The sequence below is a fragment of the Choristoneura fumiferana genome, chromosome 26 (genome assembly GCF_025370935.1).
Source record: "Choristoneura fumiferana chromosome 26, NRCan_CFum_1, whole genome shotgun sequence".
NCBI lineage: Eukaryota > Metazoa > Arthropoda > Insecta > Lepidoptera > Tortricidae > Choristoneura > Choristoneura fumiferana.
In genome coordinates, this window is record NC_133497.1 from 7542450 (window position 1) to 7563627 (window position 21178).

Genomic DNA, 21178 nt, shown 5'->3' on the forward strand with positions numbered 1-21178 from the left:
TCAGGTAATGCAAAATATTCACAAAATTATTCTAATTATAAACAAACCCGCGTAGCTCACCCAAAAACTATGAGGTTTGACATATCGGAGACCTCGCGCTACACTAGCGCCTCTAGCGGCGAATTCATACGCGATAGCCCTCATTTTAAAACATAGGTCCTTGACGGACTCTTTAAAAACTCGGGACGATGCTTAGAAACTATCCAGGACAGCCCAGGACACCCCAAAAAGCAGGACATGTCCTGGGAAAACAGGACGGTTGGCAACCCTATGTAATGTCAATGAAAATCACGATGTAATTTTCGGAAATTCCCACGAGAATTCTGTAAAATCCCGGAATTTAAATTCAATTACTGTATCTAATGATTTACGCGTGCGAAGCCGCGGGTAAACTCTAGTTAAGTATTTAAATACTTACAAGATGTTAGGTGATTAGTGGATGTAAACACGTTCTAAAAAAAGTCTCCTTGGTCACTTTAGTAACGATTTTTTTCCACAATCTCATAGTAGGTATAGAAAAGTGGTGATGCTTATCTGGTAGCACTTATATTCCGCAATATTAAGAAAAATAAAATACAGTAAGAAAAAATAATTAAATAGAGAACCATGGTCAAAATTATGAACAAGAATGTAATTTTATGAAGAAAAGTCAACCTCCAAATGTTTCGAAAATGGTGGCTATTTTACCAAACCTAAAACACTTTTTTCGAACGTCCCTTAGTGCCTTGTATCCGCTGTTCACGGATTACCTACTAACTACCTAACACCCTGTATACAGCCTCACTAAGATCAAAGTCATACAAATACCTACATTGTTACAAATGCAATATACTTTATGCCAATTTTAGACTGGGTATTAAAATACATACGCTCGAAAAAAATGACCCTCCTTAGGGCAGTCGGGTAAAAAACTCATAACCTGATTTAACATAACGTTTAGTAAGCTATTTACGCTGTATAATATTATATATCATATTATGATTAAATCGTCAAAGCTAGTCAGACTTTTGAACAAATAATTCCAAAATATATTAGGTACATTGCGTCGTACAATAAATATAGTTACTTACGCCTATATTTTTCCTGTTGGCTGATTAATAAAAATAATGTAATATTATCGAAATTTTGGCGGTTGCTCGATAGTGTTTTGTTATGAGTTATGTATATGCGCTTTAGTTACTTAGGCATTGCATTGGATTTAACATACTAATATTATAGCGAAAGTTTGTGAGTATCTCTTCTCCAAAACGGCTGGATGGTTTTGGTATTTTTTTAAAGATTATTTCAGTCATTGTGTTTAAAAGATGTTTTGGGGTAGTTTTGATCTTTTCGGTTGCTTATATCTTTGGTGGGTTGCTGAATTCAAATCTGGGATTCCAAGAATTTCTGGTCCAGATTAAAAAAATCCACTAATGCTGGGGCGGGGTTAGGTTAGGTTATCTTTAAATTTTTACGCATAATATCAAGCTGCTTGGACGTTATCATTGATAATTATCAGTCTATAATTAGCGCAAAATAATTATTTATATTGATGATATGAAAATAATTTATTTTAAGGAGAAAAGATGTACATTGTAGTTTACAATCAGACATCTGGAATTTGTCAACTAATCCATACTAATATTATAAATGCTAAAGTGTTTGTATGTTTGTCCGTCTTTCACGTCGAATTGGCGCGACGGATCGACGTGATTTTTGGCATAGAGATAGTTTATAGGCCCGAGAGTGACATAGGCTACTTTTTATCCCGGAAAAATGCACAGTTCCCGAGGGAACGGCGCGCGATAACAGAATTCCACGCAGGCGAAGCCGCGGGCAAAAGCTAGTTGTTCAATATATTGTTTGATCAATATTTTATAAACATCATAGTATAAAATTAAAACCATAGAAATAAGTAGGTAATAAGTAACTTATTTCTGTGGTCTGAGGTGTGAATCAAAGTCGCTCCCGCCCGCCGTCTATCCCTCTGTGTGTGTATGTACGTACGCTTAGATGTTTTAAGAATGTTAATGCAGTTTACATCAATTGATAGTCGATCGAGAGGACGGTGTTAGAAAGGCTCTGCGTGGATATAGTTTTGGGGAAAGGGAGGGGGAAAGTGTGAGGTTACCGAGTTTGATTGCTTACGGACATTCTTTATTTTATGCTTATTTTAAAGTTGCACACGTTGAAGCCGGGGCGGGACGCTATTCTACTAATAAGCATGTATATAGTTGACACTGCATGGGAACGCAAGAACACTAACAATAATACAATGCATTTTGCGTACCGAGGCTCTTTGAATGGATTCGCAGAAATGAATCTATCTCCGTTATCGGTTTACTGTGGGAAGGGAGAATAAAACTTATGAAAGTACCGTGTGCCTTATGTTTTAACAGTACAGTCGACTTCTTAGCAAAAATGTTATCATAAATATGTGAACACATTTCTATTGTTAACGGCATAGCAGTGTGTTCGGATATTTTTGATTAGAAGCATAAGAACTCGACTGTACACCTCATTGGCAACAAAAATGGCTATGTATCTAGTATTTACATACCTTATTCTGAACGTAGTAGTTTCAGTTGAAAAAAAAAAACAACTTTTTGTGTATTTTTTAACATCTAAAATGTTAGCAGCTTTCATCATCATCATCCCAGCCTATATACGTCCCACTGCCGGGCACAGGCCTCCTCTCAGATCAAGAGCAGCTTTGCAGCTTGCTTTTTAGCAGCTTTATTTCGTGGCAAATAACTAAAAACACGGCACAAGATTTATTGTAAATTAGCGACATTCGCAAAAACAAGAAATTTAATCAATTCATTACAAGAGTGAGTAACTAAAGAAAAATTATGACACCCAGTGTAGGTACGGATTACTGAATTAAAAATGCTTAGTGACGTAGCTTTAATAGGGGTAAAAAGTTTACAAAATTAAAATAGGTTATTAACACTAATAAAAACATTAGGACAGTTAACGAACTTTAAATCACTTCTCTGATATAACGGGCCTGCGTTTGTTATTCTATCCGTGAGACTTGTTTAAACAGTTGTTTGCCGTAAATAGTAGATGAACTTCATCATCATCATCATATTAGCCCTAGGACGTCCATTGTTTTATACATAGGCCTCCCTCATAGACCTCCAGTTGCTCCTGTCGTGAACCCGCGGCTTTAACCAGGTCATCTGTCCTCGTCCATCTCGTTGGCGGACGTCCTACGCGGCGCTTGCCAATCTGCGGTCTCCATTTGAGAACTTTTCGGCCCCAACGGCCGTCGGTTCTCAGAACAGATGAACTTACGAATAAGATGATAAACGCAGACCGTCCGTTACATTGCTGCACTCGTTTGACCGCTACCAAACCAGCGGCCGTATTGCCTATCGTGGCTGACTCTCGCCATCACAATCAAGTGACAGATTTTGTATGCGAAAACTGTCATTTGATTGCGATTGCGAGCGCCAGAAACGTTAGGCAATACGGCCTCCGGTTGTTTTACTATCTCGCAATGTGATACAACTTATAGTCTAAGACAGTGTTTTTCAAACTGTGGGTTACGACCCCCCGGGGGGTCGCGGATGCCCCTTAAGGTGGTCGCAGTCGCATCGTTATTGTGTATGATTAGTCAATATTTATATTATTAACCTAAGACTAATACAAATAACTGTAATGTAAGTGGTGGTAAGCAGGGGGTCGCCACATATTTTTCAGACCCAGGGGGGGTCGCATCCGTAAAAAGTTTGAAAAACACTGGTCTAACATTGATCACAATTACAGAGGATTCGCGGTGTGAAGGGGTTCCATTTTTGCCATTTTAACTACGGATCCCTAATTCCTCCGGCCAGGTGGAGTGACTGCGAAAGGCTGCTGGTAGAAGCTGGATGCGTCGAGCCGAGGACAGGGCGCAGAGCTCATTGGGGGAGGCTCATGTCCAGCAGTGGACTGCTATAGGCTGATGATTATCCCTAATTACCCTCATTTGGTGCAATTTTAGCAATAAAGCAATAATAATATATTATTAGTTATAAGATCTCAGCGTGGGGAGATTTGGCTAAACTAATACTATTGTATGATATTATAGTTCAAGTAACAAAGGCAAGTCAACCAGGAAGACAAATCCGGTCTCAATTGGACAAGTGTCATGCCTGCAGTGAATGGACGCATGAGGAGTGATTAAGGTCTCATTTCCATTTCAATAGTACTTCCAATTTGGACTTTACGATCAAACATTAGGGTTTGTTTGTAAAAAACCGGTGAAGCGGATGTAGGTCGTTTTGATGCAACTGACATGCATTTTATGCGCGTGTAACCAATAAAATAATGACGAATATTGTCAGTAATGTAATGACGTTAGAACTTTATTGAGGGTCGACCACACCGCTGCCGAAAAACGCTGAATATTAAATCGTACAGACCTGAGACCTTATTGTATAAAGCACGGGCTCTTGCCATCGCTTTCATTATATCTTTCCGTCGCCATCTCACGCCGTTAGACGAAAAGAGATAATGAATGGGATAGCAAGCAAGTGATAGTGTGTTTTATGTTTTTATATGTTTTAGTTTTTAAATGACGAATCACGAATAACTAACATCAATGTAATCCCACGCTTAATGCAAATAAATTCAATTTCATTTCATTTCAATGGGTCCCACTGAAAAACAGCGTTGCGGCTTGCCGTAACACTATGCCGAGTTATTTTTTCCATCTAATGTATTTTTATGTGTATCGAATATGTGTAAATAAATGTCTCTCTCTCTCTCAAGCGTCCGCGCGTTAGATAATACAGCCTCTGCATTAACATCTGCCACAGCGGAGCGTACAATCTGACATGTCCATGTCCTACCGGCCCAAGAAATAGTCGTGTCAGATATTTATGCACGCTTTGTTTGGCCAGATTATATTCAGAGTCCGACTCGCACTTGGCTGGTTTTTGCAGGTTACCACCATCTAAAACAGGTTTTATGCATATGTCCGACACGCTTTTGGCCGGTTTTCTTAGTCGCTTTACAACAGTTAAAATCTATAAGTATCAGCAATTTTCGAAACGCTCTACGCTATTCGGAAAACCAATTTCCATTTAGCACTTTTTATGTAACCGTGATGTCAAGCAATTTTCAAACTTGCGTCACGGCAACTCGGCCCCGAACGTAAAACTAGCGATTTGGAAAAAAACGCACGATTTCAAAACGATCGTAACAAAAAAACATCAATCAAATACAAAATACTTGGCTATTCATGCAAAACATTATTATTATAGGTGTGGTTACAAACATTATTATAGGTGCGTTTCCCTATTCTGCTTCTCTAAATAAATCCAATAATCATTTATATCGTTTAAACAAATTATTGTTTAAGATGACGAGCCGTCATAGTGACGTTTTATTTTTTGACACTAATAATGTTATTAGTGACTACCGACTGACCCCCGACAAGCTTGCTAAATCCTTAGCATGTTATATTAATTCCGTATTCGGAAATCACCCCCCCTCCCCCGCCCTGTTAGGACGACACCTTCAAGCGCGAATGTGTCTTTAAACTACCTACACCGACAATAGAGAAGCAAAGTAGTCTATCATTTCTACATCAAAATATAAATCGCTTCACTGGCAAAATATTAGATTTAGAATTACTCTCTGAAAAGTTAAACTTAGATATTATCTGCTTAACAGAAACCTGGCTAAAAAAAGATTCAATGCAATTTAATGTACATAATTATGCAATAGCCAGCGCCTTCTGCAGAGAATCTGCAGCAGGTGGCGGGTCTCTCATATTAGTGAAAAATGGTTTAAAGTTCAAAGAACGCAAAGACCTGTCCAGCCTTTCCGTTGAACGTGTATGCGAGATCGCTTCTGCGGAAACGGAACAGTATTTAATTTTATGTATATATAGACCACCAAACTCGAGTATTCCTTTGTTTATAAATACTATGGAAGATGTTCTAAGGAAATCAGTAAAACGTAATAAAGCGCTGGTGGTCTGCGGGGACTTTAATATCGATATTTTATCACAATCCGTTGAAAAAGACCAGTTTATTTCTGTTCTAAAATCTTTTAATTTAAATTTCTTATTTAATGAACCCACCAGAGTCACAACCACTTCGGCCACATGTATTGACAACATTTGGTTAACTTGTAAGTATTTAGAAAAAGCTGTTATCAGTGGAGTACGATCGGATCACAAAGCTCAAACAGTGAAGTTACCTCGGGCTAGGGGCGGTGTTAATCAAACCATAGAAATTAGGCCGTTGAACAAACAAAGACTTGACCGTCTCAAAACAAACATCGCGCAAAAAGTAAACAATTTAAAAGTAAATACTAAAAATCCAAACGAAAATTTCAAGATATTGTTAAATACTGTATGCGAGGAATACGATAAAACGTGTAGTAAAAAACGTATTAAAATAGGAAACAAACTATCATTCAATGAATGGGCTACACCCGGAATACGTAGGAGTAGGGACGTCTTATATGATCTTTATGATAAGAAATCGTGTACCACTGATGAACGTTTCCACCAGTATGTCAGGGATTATTCAAAATTATTCAAAATTATATGTAATAAAGCAAAAGCAGCCCATGTAACTAATAAAATTAAGTCCTCTGATGATAAAATTAAAACAGTTTGGAAAATTATAAATACTGAAACCGGTCGACGTAAGAACGCGGAGTCCTCTATATCATTAAAGATTAACAACGTATTAGAAACGGACGCGGTTAAAGTAGCTAACGAGTTTAATACCTACTTCTCTAAAATCCCCATCGAAACGACAAAATGTCTCGCGTCTTCCTCAAAGTTAGCTGAATCGCTCTTAAAACAAAATGTATCTATTCCAAACTTAAGTAATTTTAAATTCACACATGTCTCTCCCTGTGACATCATTCAGACTTTTAGATTATTGAAAGTAAAAAAAACGGAAGACTTGTGGGGCGTCTCAGTTAAGGTTCTACATTCCATTTTAGATGTCGTTGCTCCAACTTTAGCATTTATATTTAATAGCTGTATAGATGAAGGCGTATTTCCAGATTTGATGAAATATAGTAAAGTAGTTCCTATTTTTAAATCAGGTGATAAAGATAATCCCTCTGATTATCGTCCTGTGTCCATCCTATCAGCGTTTAGCAAAATATTCGAAAAAATAATGCTGACGCAAATGATCTCGCATTTTAATACCCATAAAATCATGCATCCACAGCAGTTCGGATTCACAAAAGGCAGGTCTACTACAGACGCGGGTCATAGTTTAGTTAAATTCATATTGCAAGCTTGGGAGGAATCACATGACGCTATAGGTGTATTCTGCGACCTTTCGAAAGCTTTTGATTGTGTGGATCATGATACTTTAATTTGTAAGTTAAATTTTTATGGCATTCGTGGCCTCGCTTTAGAACTCATTAAATCTTACCTCACACAAAGAAAGCAAAAGGTAGCGATTAACGGAACGGTATCGGAGGGATCTGTGGTCGAAATGGGAGTGCCTCAAGGATCCATTCTTGCCCCATTCCTGTATCTTATTTATGTAAATGACCTTACTTATATGGTAAGCCAAAAGTCGGGTATAGTTATGTTTGCTGACGACACGTCTTTACTGTTCAAGGTTAGTAGAAAAGATACCGACTTCATTGAGCCCAATGAAACCCTGTCCGTGATATCCGCATGGTTTGCTGCCAATAATTTGTTACTAAATCCTAAGAAAACTAAATGTATTAAATTCTCGTTGATAAATTCATCTAGCTCGAATTCAGTTTCTAATATAAAGTTAAATGGTCAAACTATTGAATTTGTAAAATCAACAGTATTTTTAGGAATAACGCTCGATTCTAAACTACAGTGGGGACCTCACGTCACAGCAATCGCGGGTAGATTGAGCTCTGCTGCTTTTGCAGTTTGGAAAATACGGCAGCTAACCGATGTGGCGACGGCACGGTTGGTGTATTTTGCTTACTTTAATAGCATTATTTCGTACGGCCTTATTTTATGGGGATCTGCTGCAGACATTGAGTCAATTTTTATCTTACAAAAGAGAGCAATTAGAGCAATTTATAATTTGAAGACGCGTGAATCTTTAAGATCTTTTTTTAAGGAAACAGATATCCTAACCCTGCCGTCGCTTTATGTTTTTGAAATAATCATGTATGTTAGGAAGAACATATGTGATTTTCCCACTAACGTCGATAAGCCAAAGGCTACTAGAAACACAGGGAAGCTTAAAGTTCCATCTTACAGACTGGCTAAAACCAAAAAGTCTTTTCTGGGAAATTGCATACGTTTTTATAATAAAATTCCAAAAAATATTACAAATGAAACGGATACAAAATTCAGATCTATTGTTAAGAAGACATTAATATCAAAGGCGTATTATAAAGTTAATGATTATATCATGGACAGGGATATTTGGAAATAATTCCGATCCGCATTAGCGATCCCTTCAAATAGCGAACCTACTGTGTTAAAAATAAAGTTGTGTTAAATACTTGTGATGTATACATATCATTTAATAATATTGTAAATCTGTTTTAAAAAAAAAATATATACCTCGTTGAGTTTCTTGCCGGATTCTTCTCAGCAGAGGTTTTTCCGAACCGGTGGTAGATTTTTTTTGACATTCATAAGTGCTTGTTATAGCCTAAATTGAATAAAGATATTTTGACTTTGACTTTGACTTTGACTTTGAAAACCGCATGAAAACCGCCGGCTTCCAGTTTTCTATGGAGGGCTGTAAAAAATACGGTGTCGTTTTGTGTCGATTCGAAGCGCTGAAGTCTTAGTATACGTAGCGCGCTGTGTCGACTTCTGTGCGTTGGTGGAAAATAGGCGGACACGCAGAGCGAGCACACAATGCATAATTATGTAGATAGATATGACTTGGTATAAAGTATTGAGCGTTTGAGTCGGTTTTGACGTAAAAATAATACATTAAAGCAGGGTTGTCAGTAGTTTTAAGAAGGCAATAGAGAATAGTTATTTGTGATACGAGGTTGCTAAGTATCATACGACACCAACCGTGTATGTATCATACGACATTTATCAATACATTTGTGAGAAAATAGGCAATTAATAACACAAACGTTTATTCTGCAAGGAGGCCGCAAAGGGCTCTTTTACATGTCACTTTTTTAAACTACCGGTGCTTTCGGAAAGACCAATCATTGCAGTAAGTTATCTTGGCAGTAAGTATTTTTTTTTTTATATAAAATAAAAGAAATAATTACTAACAAAAAAATATATAAATTACAATTTAAAATTAAAGAAAAATTAACATAAAAAATTACAGGATTTTTGAGATCTCTTAGTTAAGAAACTAAAACTAAACATCTTAGGAATACCTACCCTACTCGAAAAATTTACTCGAAATTTGACCTTCACTGTACACACGCTCGGTTACCGTTGATAAGAGGAGGAATTGTGCCTAATACGTTAGGATAGGATTAGGAATTCCAAATAAGAATGGAATTTATCCGATAAAGTTCAGGGCTTCCGAATTTTTGCCCAAAAATCCAATGTAGTTACAAACTTAAGAGCCGCCTCGAGTGAAAGTCAATGACAATAGTTGACCTAAATCTACTAAAAAGGTGTAAAGTGATTACATTTCAACGTTGTTATAGTTAATCGAATAAATTGTTTTCATTTTATACATTTGCTTTCGATACTACATATTAGGGGTTAATATGACTAGAATTTCTTAAACCATATCATAGGTTAGCAAATAGCATGGAGTCTGCTGTCTGAGTAATAATAATATAGATTAAATAGCTTATGTCCGTGGCTTTGCCCCCCTAGAAAGCTAAAAAAAAGGATGGCTCCCTATCCCATCGGAATTTCAGAAAACCCATTCTTTGTTTCTTCTATGATCCTCGAGGATTCCTTGACAAGGAATATCGTCGAGAATACATAGTGCTAATCTACGATATTTAAATACCGCGTATCTGCACTATTAATTATATTATTATAATATTATTTATTATTCGTAGTAATAAGGGGATAAATATTTTGGACCAATGCAAAAAATATAATTGTTCGTGGATGCCCTCGTCTAATATGCTAATCATTAAGTCAGCTTCTTCCTTTTTTTCTGTTATTACAAATTGGTTATGTTCCAATTAAAAATCTCATTTCAATAAAATAATCGATACAATCGCGAATATGGCAACCCTAACCGCCTCAGTTGCCCAACAGAACTGTTAGAAATGCAAGTTTGCAGTTGCGCCTTTTTTATCCGATTCTGAGAAAAGTAAAATTATTTGTACAGTTATTTTTCGCACAGTCACAGCACAGTATATAGACAGACGAGAGGTTCTTTACAAACGTTTCTTACTGCACTTAATTTCTCTAACCTTTTGACGGAGTGATTTTTTTGTGTGCGTATTTTCAAAAATGTAAAAAAATAGTCACATGGAAATACTCGATAACTGTCATTTGGACCTAGTCTATCTGATAACCGAGAGGTATTAATCTGACGGGTTGGTTGGTGGGGTAGAAAAAAAAAAGCTATTCGAGCGTGTCAGATATTCAGAGGGAATGTTAAGTGAACCCAAAAAAATGTCCTATTCAAATGACTGACGGTTTAGACGCGACCAAGTCATGGCCGATTTTTGAAAATGTAAAAAAACGACCTTGAAGTATTCGAGCCCGTTACATTTTTATACAGACTGATCAGCTTGATGTCTTAGTCGTCCTAAATTAAAATATGACAATTATATGAAAGGAATCCGTTGATCTGACAAGTTGAAAATAAATTTGGTTTAGATTTTGTTTTTTTTTAATTACTGAATGTTATCCCCAATCCGCATTGGGCCCGCGTGGGAACTAGGCTGGAATGGACTGAATGTAATAATATAATAATGTAAAGAAAATATTAAGGGTTCATTTATGGTTGAGGTACATTACAGGGTGCAAGGATTCTCCCTATATGGTTTTCTGACGCGCTTGAGTAAAACGCAAAATCCCCTCTTGGGCTCCCCTACTATGACGGACGTGCGGACTAATTAGAATTTTTCAGGATTATAAGAAAAAAGGTTATGATTATGACAAACAATACATTATGATTTTCAACAGTTATGGGAGCCGATATGGACCCACGGCGATGTGCACTCGAACCAATGAGGGCTATCGTTTTTTTGTCTCACTAGATGGCGCACTGTTGCGTGAGGTTTTTAAGTATGGCTTTCAAAGTCTGTTATTACGGGCGTGAAAACAAAGTTTAGATTAAAATCATATTCAATACACTTAAAACCGTACCATAAAAATATCGAGCATGTCACAGTGCTCCATAGTCCCCGTTTTGTTTGGAAAAAAGGGAGGACAAAGGTTTCCGAAAGACAAAACTGTGTCAAAACACAGACATTCATCGCCCCGGAACGCATATTTGCCATAATTAATTTCTTATATTGCGAAATATTCACAAAATTATTTTAATTATAAATAAACCCGCGTAGCTCACCCAAAAACTATGAGATTTGACATTTCGGAGACCTCACGCTACACTAGCGCCTCTAGCGGCGAATTCATACGCGATAGCCCTCATTGAATCGTTACCCACTGTGGAACCTTTTCGTAGAAAAAGTCAGTGACATGGCATTGCTTAACTAGGAAATTTATTATGACACTTACTGTGAGAACGTTTTGCGGTGGGTCAGGCAGGCGCAGGAATCAAATGGTTCGACTATTTTCGCACCATCGATATTAGGCTCGTGCATGAGGCTCAAACGCCCAGCACTACGCAAACGAGTTGATTAAAAATGCGCAACTTTTCCACGGCTTCTAGTCCCATGCCTCATCGTACAGTTTGGGGCCGGTGAGCGTACAGTGGAGAGACGTTTAACTGACCGTTAAGTATTAACTTCTATGATTGTTAGGGTTCCGTACATCAAAAAGAAAAAAAAAAACGGCGCACATAGGATCATATTATTGTCCGTCTGTCAAGACACTTTTTCTCAGGAACGCGTGGAGGTATCGAGCTGGAATTGATAGCAAATACTCAGGTCGGCTACCACTTGGAGTAGTCAAAAAGTCTAAACTTCTAAATTAACACAATCAAAAGATACAGCCAATAACATGGATTCGATTTGTAGCATTCGAAGATGGCGGATGTAGACAATCTCTAATTTTGCTATTTCTGTTTCTTTGGCTAGTTGAAGTATAATTTTGATAGTGTTTTATGCGGCGATTAACCTTAACAGTGATCCCAAAATTCTATATTGCTCTCGTGTCTAACATTTTTTAATGCGCAAGTGGTCTCCACGTGGTTTCTGGAATTTTAATATCAAGTTGCAAAAACTACAATTACTGTACAACGTCCCTCTCAAAGAGAGTTTACCTTGACACTGGCGAAATTGTCCTATTAATTAGGACAGAAAAGCCATATTTTAAAAAAGAAGAAGAAGAAAAAATATGTTTCCGTATAAATTTCCGTAATATAACACCCTATAATGGTACTTGCAGTTAAATTGTCCCTAGAAACTAGAAACTGGAAATTTGCTATGAAGGTAGCTTTTATACCACACCCAATAATGTTTATGTGTAACCATCTAAAATGACCCCCACACTGCGTACATTTTGCTCAGGAGAGATGCTCTGCTGACACTAGATATTCATAGACACCTACACTACAAATTGTACGAAACGCTCAGTGCGCGAGTCCGACTCGCACCCTGACCGATTGTTACAATAACTTATGTAACTGACGCCTTGGGCCTCAAATATTCTTGATTCAAATCTGTTTTTGACTTCTATCTTTAAACAAACATATAGCAGACGTGTCTAAAACGTGATAAATAACGGCGCACACACCGAAGCAAACATAGAGTGAGACCGGGCATTTTAAAATTGTTTTCTAGCTGGAAAAAATAGAGATAGCGCTATCGTTCGTGTGCGCAGCATTTTGGAAACTGATAAGCGTGTCAGAGGTTTAGCCCTTATCGGCGGCCATTCGAAAATAACAATATTTTGTATCTATTTGAGTCTATTTGTTACTATTTAAATGTGAAACGGAGAACTGAGGCCGTATTGCCTAATGTTTCTAACGCTCGCTATCGCATTCAAATGACAGTTTTTGTATGCGAAATCTGTCATTAAAATTGCGATCGCGAGCGTCCGTAACGTCCTCTGGCCGAATGTCATCGTAGTTGTGACTTGCTAACAAGCTGCACAGTTCGGCTTCGATTCCACCAGATACCTATGTGCGACCTATCCTTGCACAGCACACATCAGAGGCCGTATTGCCTAATGTTTCTGAAGCTCGCTATCGCATTCAAATGACAGTTTTTGTACGCGAAATCTGTCATTTGATTGCGATCGCGAGCGTCCGTAACGTTAGGCAATACAGCCTCTGGCCGAATGTCATCGTAGTTGTGACTTGCTAAAAAGCTGCACAGTTCGGCTTCGATTCCACCAGATACCTATGTGCGACCTATCCTTGCACAGCACACATCAGAGGCCGTATTGCCTAATGTTTCTGAAGCTCGCTATCGCATTCAAATGACAGTTTTTGTATGCGAAATCTGTCATTTGATTGCGATCGCTAGCGTCAGAAACGTTAGGCAATATGGCCTCTGGTGGAAACAGCTGAGCGGGGCGGGCGAGGTAAATGACGGGAAGACGTCTTTTTCGCTCTTATTGCGAGGAGATAAAGCGTTTTTTATTCGGCTAAAACCGATTCCTCGTCGACAGATGTGGGGAGACCCTTAGGAAGCATTTCCGTACAACTGGACATCAAGGCGACCTATGAATCAAAATTTCACCCATTTTTCTCTTGTTGCAGGTGATCGCCGGAACCACCGATAGTACATTCCAGAACGCTGAAGTACCTTTGCAATTAGTTAAGGACTTGTACATAATAATCGACCAAAATTTTGTACCAAACAAAGGACTCCTTCATGACCTGCCCTTGAAGCCAAAGCCTTATTATTAAGATGGTGCCCCAGCAGTACTGCCTGCGGTGGAAACACCACCACTCCAACGTCCAGAGCATGTTTTCCCAGCTGCTTGCTAAAGGTTTGTACTTATTCGATATTTCTTTTTCTTTTTACAAGCTTTTGTTTTAACTTGCATTGTGTTTTATACTAGATATGTGCGGGTCAATCTTGCAACCGAATTATACCCACTTCAGTTGGTCAAATTGACTTATCCTGCATACTTATGTAAGTTTGGAGACAATATATAAATCTGGTAGTGAAATTCAGGTAGTCCAGACAGGATTTTCTGCGCAGGACGGAACTCCTCAACGGTTAATGGCATCGACTTGAAATGTAAGTACGGAAAGTAACGTCTGGTTCGATGACTATAAACTAGCTGTAGTTTTTCATTTTACCTAATTTCGAAGCGTATTTTCGAGTTAAATGTTTGAAAAAAAATCAGCAGGGCTTATGACATCTCTTGAGTGTAACAGTTAAACAGTCCACGTGCGCGCGGCGGGTATGCGCGGGCGTCGGTTTTCGCGCCGTATCCTGCGCGTCGAAATTTGATAACGTTTCTCCGTATTTGTGAAACTGGAGCGCTGCGCCGTTTGAAACTGACTCGCATTTTAACGACAACTAGACTATTTGAGAGCCTACATTTAGACATTAAGAAAATTTACCATTTTAAGACGCATATTGAAGATAAGATAAGAATCATTTATTCGCTATTCGCAAAAACAATTTAATAAATTTATACATAAAATTAATAGTTACTTACTATACTTACTATCAGGGCGCAGTAGTGACCCAAAGTGGGTTTTGGCCTCCAACAGCAGATTACGCCACGCTTTGCGATCTTGAGCCAGCTCTTGCCAGCCCGAGGTCCAAAAGGTCTTTCAGAACCTCGTCCCTCCAGCGGTACCCGGGACGGGACGACCAACCGTTCTACGTCCACTCGGTCGTCCCAAGAACGTTCTCTTCACGGCTCGGTTCTCTCCCAACCTTTCCATACGCCCGAGCCGCCGGAGTCCTAACGCTTGGTCTCTCCTATACCTAACATAAAACGAAGTAATCATATTAATTAATTATAAACCCACGCACATAATAACACACACATATTTGCCGAATTAAGCAGCGAACAGAGCCAAGCGTAGAGCAAAATATTGCTACGAACATTTACAAAAGCATTCTAGGGAACGCGCGACAGAGGGGCTACTACGAAATTCGAAAATCCAAGTTCGTATAAGTAATATTAGCGTCAGTGGGACAGCATGATACGAAGTTCGAATTTCGCACTTCGTAGTATAGGGCCTGGCGTGGCGTGCGGAACATGCGGAGGTTGACGGCGGCGGAACAATGTCAAAATTGCTCGGCGCGGTAAAAAGCTCGAAGCAAAATAACCTTCGTTTCGCTTCAATGCTCGTTAGAACCATAGTAAAAGAGGAGAAGTAGGTTCACTACAAACAAAAGTACATGGCGCGGCTTAAATGTGTGGCGATGGTACGCACGCACCCGCCGCACGCACACTGCTAATTTAAAGAGGATTAAGTTTTCTGTAAACAAGGCTGCGCTGCCGTCGATGCCGTACGTTTTGTTTGATTTTAGCTCGCTCGTCTTACGCTCGCTTCGCGAGATGATCATCTTTTATGTCACCGTACTCGTACTTACGTTTTTTTTTATGTATTAGGTATAGTTGTAAATTAGTGGTGTATAAGTGTAGTGTAATAGTTTCGTGCAGGAACACATGAAAAACTAAAAGATACCTACCTACCTATAAACAATATAGTTATAGTATTATATATAGGTAAACATGAGTAGTGTGTAGCACAATGTCTCTTATTTTCCTCTCTTCTCCTATTTATGTTTTTACTGTGTTTTTGTTGTGATGTAGTGTGTTTTTCTTGTCAATAAATGTTGTTGTTGTTGTTGTTATGTACAGTCGCCACCACCAAATACCAATCCGGCGAATTTATAAATAATATTTTTAAATTTAGTATAATAATAATAATATAGCGGTATAGAATCTTGTTTGTCTAGACAAAGACATAAGACAATTTTAAGTTAACTTTCGTACTGAAATTGTTCGCCGGTAGTTAATTAATTTAAAATAGACATCGACAACCCTAAGCGTCCGCGCCGGAGTAGGTAGTTAAGTCTCCTAAAGGGTCGTAGTTTCCATACTTCTCCTCTTTTACTATGCTAGAACGCTGGCATGAATGCTTGGCGCTCGCCAAAAACGCTCCTGTTCATTTTGTGAGCTTTTACCTGTGACAGTAGCAATGAAGCGGGCCCCCAATAGCATTTAAAGTCAAGCACCAGTGTAGGTAGTGCCACCAGAGTTGAGGTCACGCACACAAGAACATGTCATGTAATGACAACGGGATTTTGACATTCACTCATTCATTTCATTCATCTCCTTTTGTGCAATCAGTTCTTCATATAGCTGTGTGTGTAATCATTCACTTCAACTCTCGTGGCACTACCCCCTTCGTGTACGAGTCCAACTTGATTTTTTATCACAGAATCATACATTTTTAACATTCAGGAATAGAATGCCGGTCCCTGCAATAGATCATGGCCGTGACCGGATAAGGGAAGGGAAGGTTTATGGCGGCTCAAGTGCTCTAGTTTTAGTATAATGTCGTAAAATCACCCCTATTGATGGCTGTGACGGTTGAACCTTTATTTTCTACGTTTACTGGTCCAATACTATAATATAATATAATATAATATAATATAATAGATACATTTAGACAGTTTTTAGGTTTCCGAATCTCAAAGGAAAAAAATATACCCTTATAGGACCATTTTGCTGTCCGTATCTTTAACATTCAGGAACAGAATGCCGGTTCTTGCAATAGATCATGGCCGTGACCGGATAAGGGAAGGGAAGGTTTATGGCGGCTCAAGTGCTCTAGTTTTAGTATAATGTCGTAAAATCACCCCTATTGATGGCTGTGACGGTTGAACCTTTATTTTTTCGTTTACTGGCCCAATACTGGATTGAAATAGATTATCTTGAGAGTATTTTTAGGGTTCCGTACCTCAAAGGAAAAAAATGGAACACTTATAGGACCATTTTGCTGTCCGTATTTTTAATATAACATTCCGGAACAGAATGCCGGTTCTTGCAATAGATCTAGCATGGCCGTGACCGGATAAGGGAAGGGAAGGTTTATGGCGGCTCAAGTGCTATAGTTTTAGTATAATGTCGTAAAATCACCCCTATTGATGGCTGTGACGGTTGAACCTTTATTTTTTACGTTTACTGGTCCAATACTGGATTGATAATAGATACATTTAGACAGTTTTTAGGGTTCCGTACCTCAAAGGAAAAAAATGGAACACTTATAGGACCACTTTGCTGTCCGTATTTTTAAAATTCCGGAACAGAATGCCGGTTCTTGCAATAGATCATGGCCGTGACCGGATAAGGGAAGGGAAGGTTTATGGCGGCTATTGATGGCTGTGTTGGTTGAATTATTTTTTCTTTTACTGGCCCAATACTGGATTGATAATAGATACACACATAGACTGTTACATAGACAGTTTTTAGGTTTCCGTACCTCAAAGGACAAAATGGAACCCTTATAGGCTCATTGCTGTTTGTTCGTCCGTAAAATAAATGCTCGATGACCTCATAAGGTCAGGCTGATCCGAACGTCGCTGTAATCGGAACCTGCCTGCTTACTTTATCTGTGTCCTAATTGGCCCTTTTGAGTGTAATTCCCGGTTCACATTAGGTATTTCAGTAAAACGGTTCCAGTAGCATGACACTGCGGTGCTCGATCGATCTTGTGTAACTCTTTGGGATTGTGACCCCGCAATGTAAGCCGTGGTGGCCTAGTGGTTTGACCTATCGCCTCTCAAGCAGAGGGTCGTGGGTTCAAACCCCGGCTCGTACCTCTGAGTTTTTCGAAATTCATGTGCGGAATTACATTTGAAATTTACCACGAGCTATGCGGTGAAGGAAAACATCGTGAGGAAACCTGCACAAACCTGCGAAGCAATTCAATGGTGTGTGTGAAGTTCCCAATCCGCACTGGGCCCGCGTGGGAACTATGGCCCAAGCCCTCTTGTTCTGAGAGGAGGCCTGTGCCCAGCAGTGGGACGTATATAGGCTGGGATGAATGTATCGCTACTGAAACGATTTTACTGGAATAATGTGAACAGGGCATTAAGAGTTATTCTGCACTGTAGAATCACCAGCACCAATATCTGACGCAACAAAGCTATATCTGATACGACTCATATTTCTAGGGCCGGTAGGATGTGTCAGATATTTTTGCATGCTCCGCTGTGGGCTGTGGCAGATATTAATGCAAAATGTACAATTATATTGTTGTTATGCAAATCAGTACAGACCTACCCCTATTGCTGTCGCCTATTGCTTAGCTGTTATTTTCTCTCTGCCATCGTTGTTTATACCTAGTGCCATCCACGAAGACGCGTGATTTTGTCAAAATTAGACATTAATGACATTGTAATAAGTACCACGGCACGTGTCATCATGAATGACTACCTATACTTACTATTTGTGGTGTAGGGTACACAAACGTTTTATTTCTATCATATTATAAGTCGAACGCTCTGTGAATCGGGCCGGGGTTGGATATTTTGGATCGCGTAACATCTCTTCTCTTATTATTAACTAGCTTTTGCCCGCGGCTCCGCCCGCGTGGTATTCGGTTATCGCGCGCTGTTCCCTCGGGAACTGTGCATTTTTCCGGGATAAAAAGTAGCCTATGTCACTCTCGGGCCCATAAACTATCTCTACGCCAAAAATCACGTCGATCCGTCGCTCCGTTACGGCGTGAAAGACGGACAAACATACAAACACACTTTCGCTTTTATCATATTATATAGTATGGATTCTGTGGTCGCCCCACTATTTCCGAGTGGAATATTTTGAAAGAGGCGGGTCGGAAGTCGTAATTAATTCACAAAGCCTGTGAGACCAAGAAAGTTTATATATCCGTTATAATGTACTCGTATCATTTGACGACGATAGGCGTCGCCTTGTAGGGTGTGGCTTTCGCGAATCCTACTGATATTTTTACCCGACTGCCCGAAGGAGTGTTATGGTTTTAGTTAAGTTTTGCGAGTGTGTTGTATGTTACAAAGTCGCACTGTTGCTTTACAAATTTGGATGAAACTATTAGCTGTTATGTTTATCGCTATGCCATGGGAATTAAGCAAATTACTGGGATAAAAAGTATCCTATGTGATAGTTAAAGTTGCAAACCAAGTATTTGTATACTAAATCCATTTGGACGTTTTTGCGTCATCGAGTTACAAACATACAAACATTCACACCGACGGTGCTGGCTGTAAATCAGCGCGAGGGCGTTTTGAACACTACAACGTTATTTCATTTCCTAACTGTTTAATATTTCTGAAACTAAATATTTCAGGATTTTTATAAAACTAACCTAACCTAACCTAAAGGGTTTTAAAGTTTATTGAATCAGGCGTTACTTTGCGGAGGTCCATATCAATGAACTAAAATAATTTCCTTGCTCACCCGCGACCTTACGATAGCTAAGCTTATGCAAAATATGCGTGTTCATGCAGTTCCTCCACCTCCACACTGTAAGAACACACACAAATCACACAAACCCATCTATCACCACCACCACACTACACTGACGCGTTTCGAACTCAAACAGAGCTCATCTTCAGAGTGACACAACCGTACACCATGCTACCAGTTGTTAGACTAACGAACCACAACCACCGTTTTAACTTGTCACTGTAACTCCCCAAGTACCCACATACGTTTTATGAAACAAAACAAAACTACCCACAAATTATTAATAAATTTTTTTAACCGTCCTTCAAAACATGCCTTGACAAAAAATAAATAAAAAATCAAGGTAGTTTTGAAGGACGGTTAAAAAAATTTATTAATAATTTGTGGGTAGTTTTGTTTTGTTTCATAAAACGTATGTGGTACTTGGGGAGTTACAGTGACAAGTTAAAACGGTGGTTGTGGTTCGTTAGTCTAACAACTGGTAGCATGGTGTACGGTTGTGTCACTCTGAAGATGAGCTCTGTTTGAGTTCGAAACGCGTCAGTGTAGTGTGGTGGTGGTGATAGATGGGTTTGTGTGATTTGTGTGTGTTCTTACAGTGTGGAGGTGGAGGAACTGCATGAACACGCATATTTTGCATAAGCTTAGCTATCGTAAGGTCGCGGGTGAGCAAGGAAATTATTTTAGTTCATTGGTTTTAAAGTTGCCAAAATGAAACAGGTTGCCAAAACCTTAGTTGCGAAATGAACGGATAGATGGTGTTGTTGTGAATAAGTGTATTTTCTTTCTTTCTTTCACATTCGTACTTACCTAATATAAGTAGGATTACTAGACTTTGTCATGTAGATAACTGGATCTCGAGAGTAACGCATGGGCTACGTTGTATTCCCATATTCCCACGGGATCGGGACGTCCACCGCATGTTATCCCGAAATCACAACCGGTTAGTCTATAGGACATGAAATTTTGCACGGACGTAAATAAAAGAAAGACAATTTTATTTAGTAGGTACAAATAGACAACAGAAGAGAAAGTATGTGTTATCGCGGTTGTGAATCAGACACTGGCTTAGCATAAATACTGAAGCGTTAAAAACAATCCAGCACTGATTTTCTTCAGACTCTTCAGATTGAATGAAGACCACGTTTTTAGGGTTCCGGAGCCAAAATGGCAAAAACGGAACCCTTATAGTTTCGCCATGTCTGTCTGTCTGTCTGTCCGTCCGCGGCTTTGCTCAGGGACTATCAATGCTAGAAAGCTGTAATTTTGCACGGATATATAAGTAAACTATGCCGACAAAATGGTACAAATAAAAATTAAAAAAAAAAAATTATGGTACCTCCCATAGACGTAAAGTGGGGGTGTTTTTTTTCACATCCAACCCTATAGTGTGGGGTATCGTTGGATAGGTATTTTAAAACCATTAGGGGGTTGCTAAGACGATTTTTCGATTCAGTGATTTTTTTGCGAAATATTAAACTTTATAGTGCAAATTTTCATTGAAATCGAGCGCCCCCCCCTCCCCACCCTCTAAAATCAAAACCGGTGGGTGTAAAAATTTGAAAAAAATCAGGATTGTAGTAAGTATATCAAACTTTCAAAGGAAAACTATAACGGCTAAGTTTGTTTGAGAATTATTAGTAGTTTATGAGTACATAGCACTAAGGTATAAAATATACTTAAACTTGGAAGATTCCGTATAAAATACGAAATCCTTACAAAAATATTACTTAGTTTTTCGTAATGGCTACGGAACCCTATTTTGGGCGTGTCCGA

General features: G+C 38.9%; 1 protein-coding gene across 1 annotated transcript in view; it reads left to right on the forward strand.

The window, feature by feature from the left end:
• LOC141442687 (uncharacterized) overlaps positions 1 to 21178 on the forward strand; it is a 60395-nt gene that overhangs the window by 13315 nt on the left and 25902 nt on the right. Inside the window, 1 exon segment of the mRNA XM_074107739.1 lies at positions 13734 to 13966. Within this exon segment, the coding sequence (XP_073963840.1) occupies positions 13885 to 13966 (82 nt within the window). The 5' untranslated portion in view covers positions 13734 to 13884.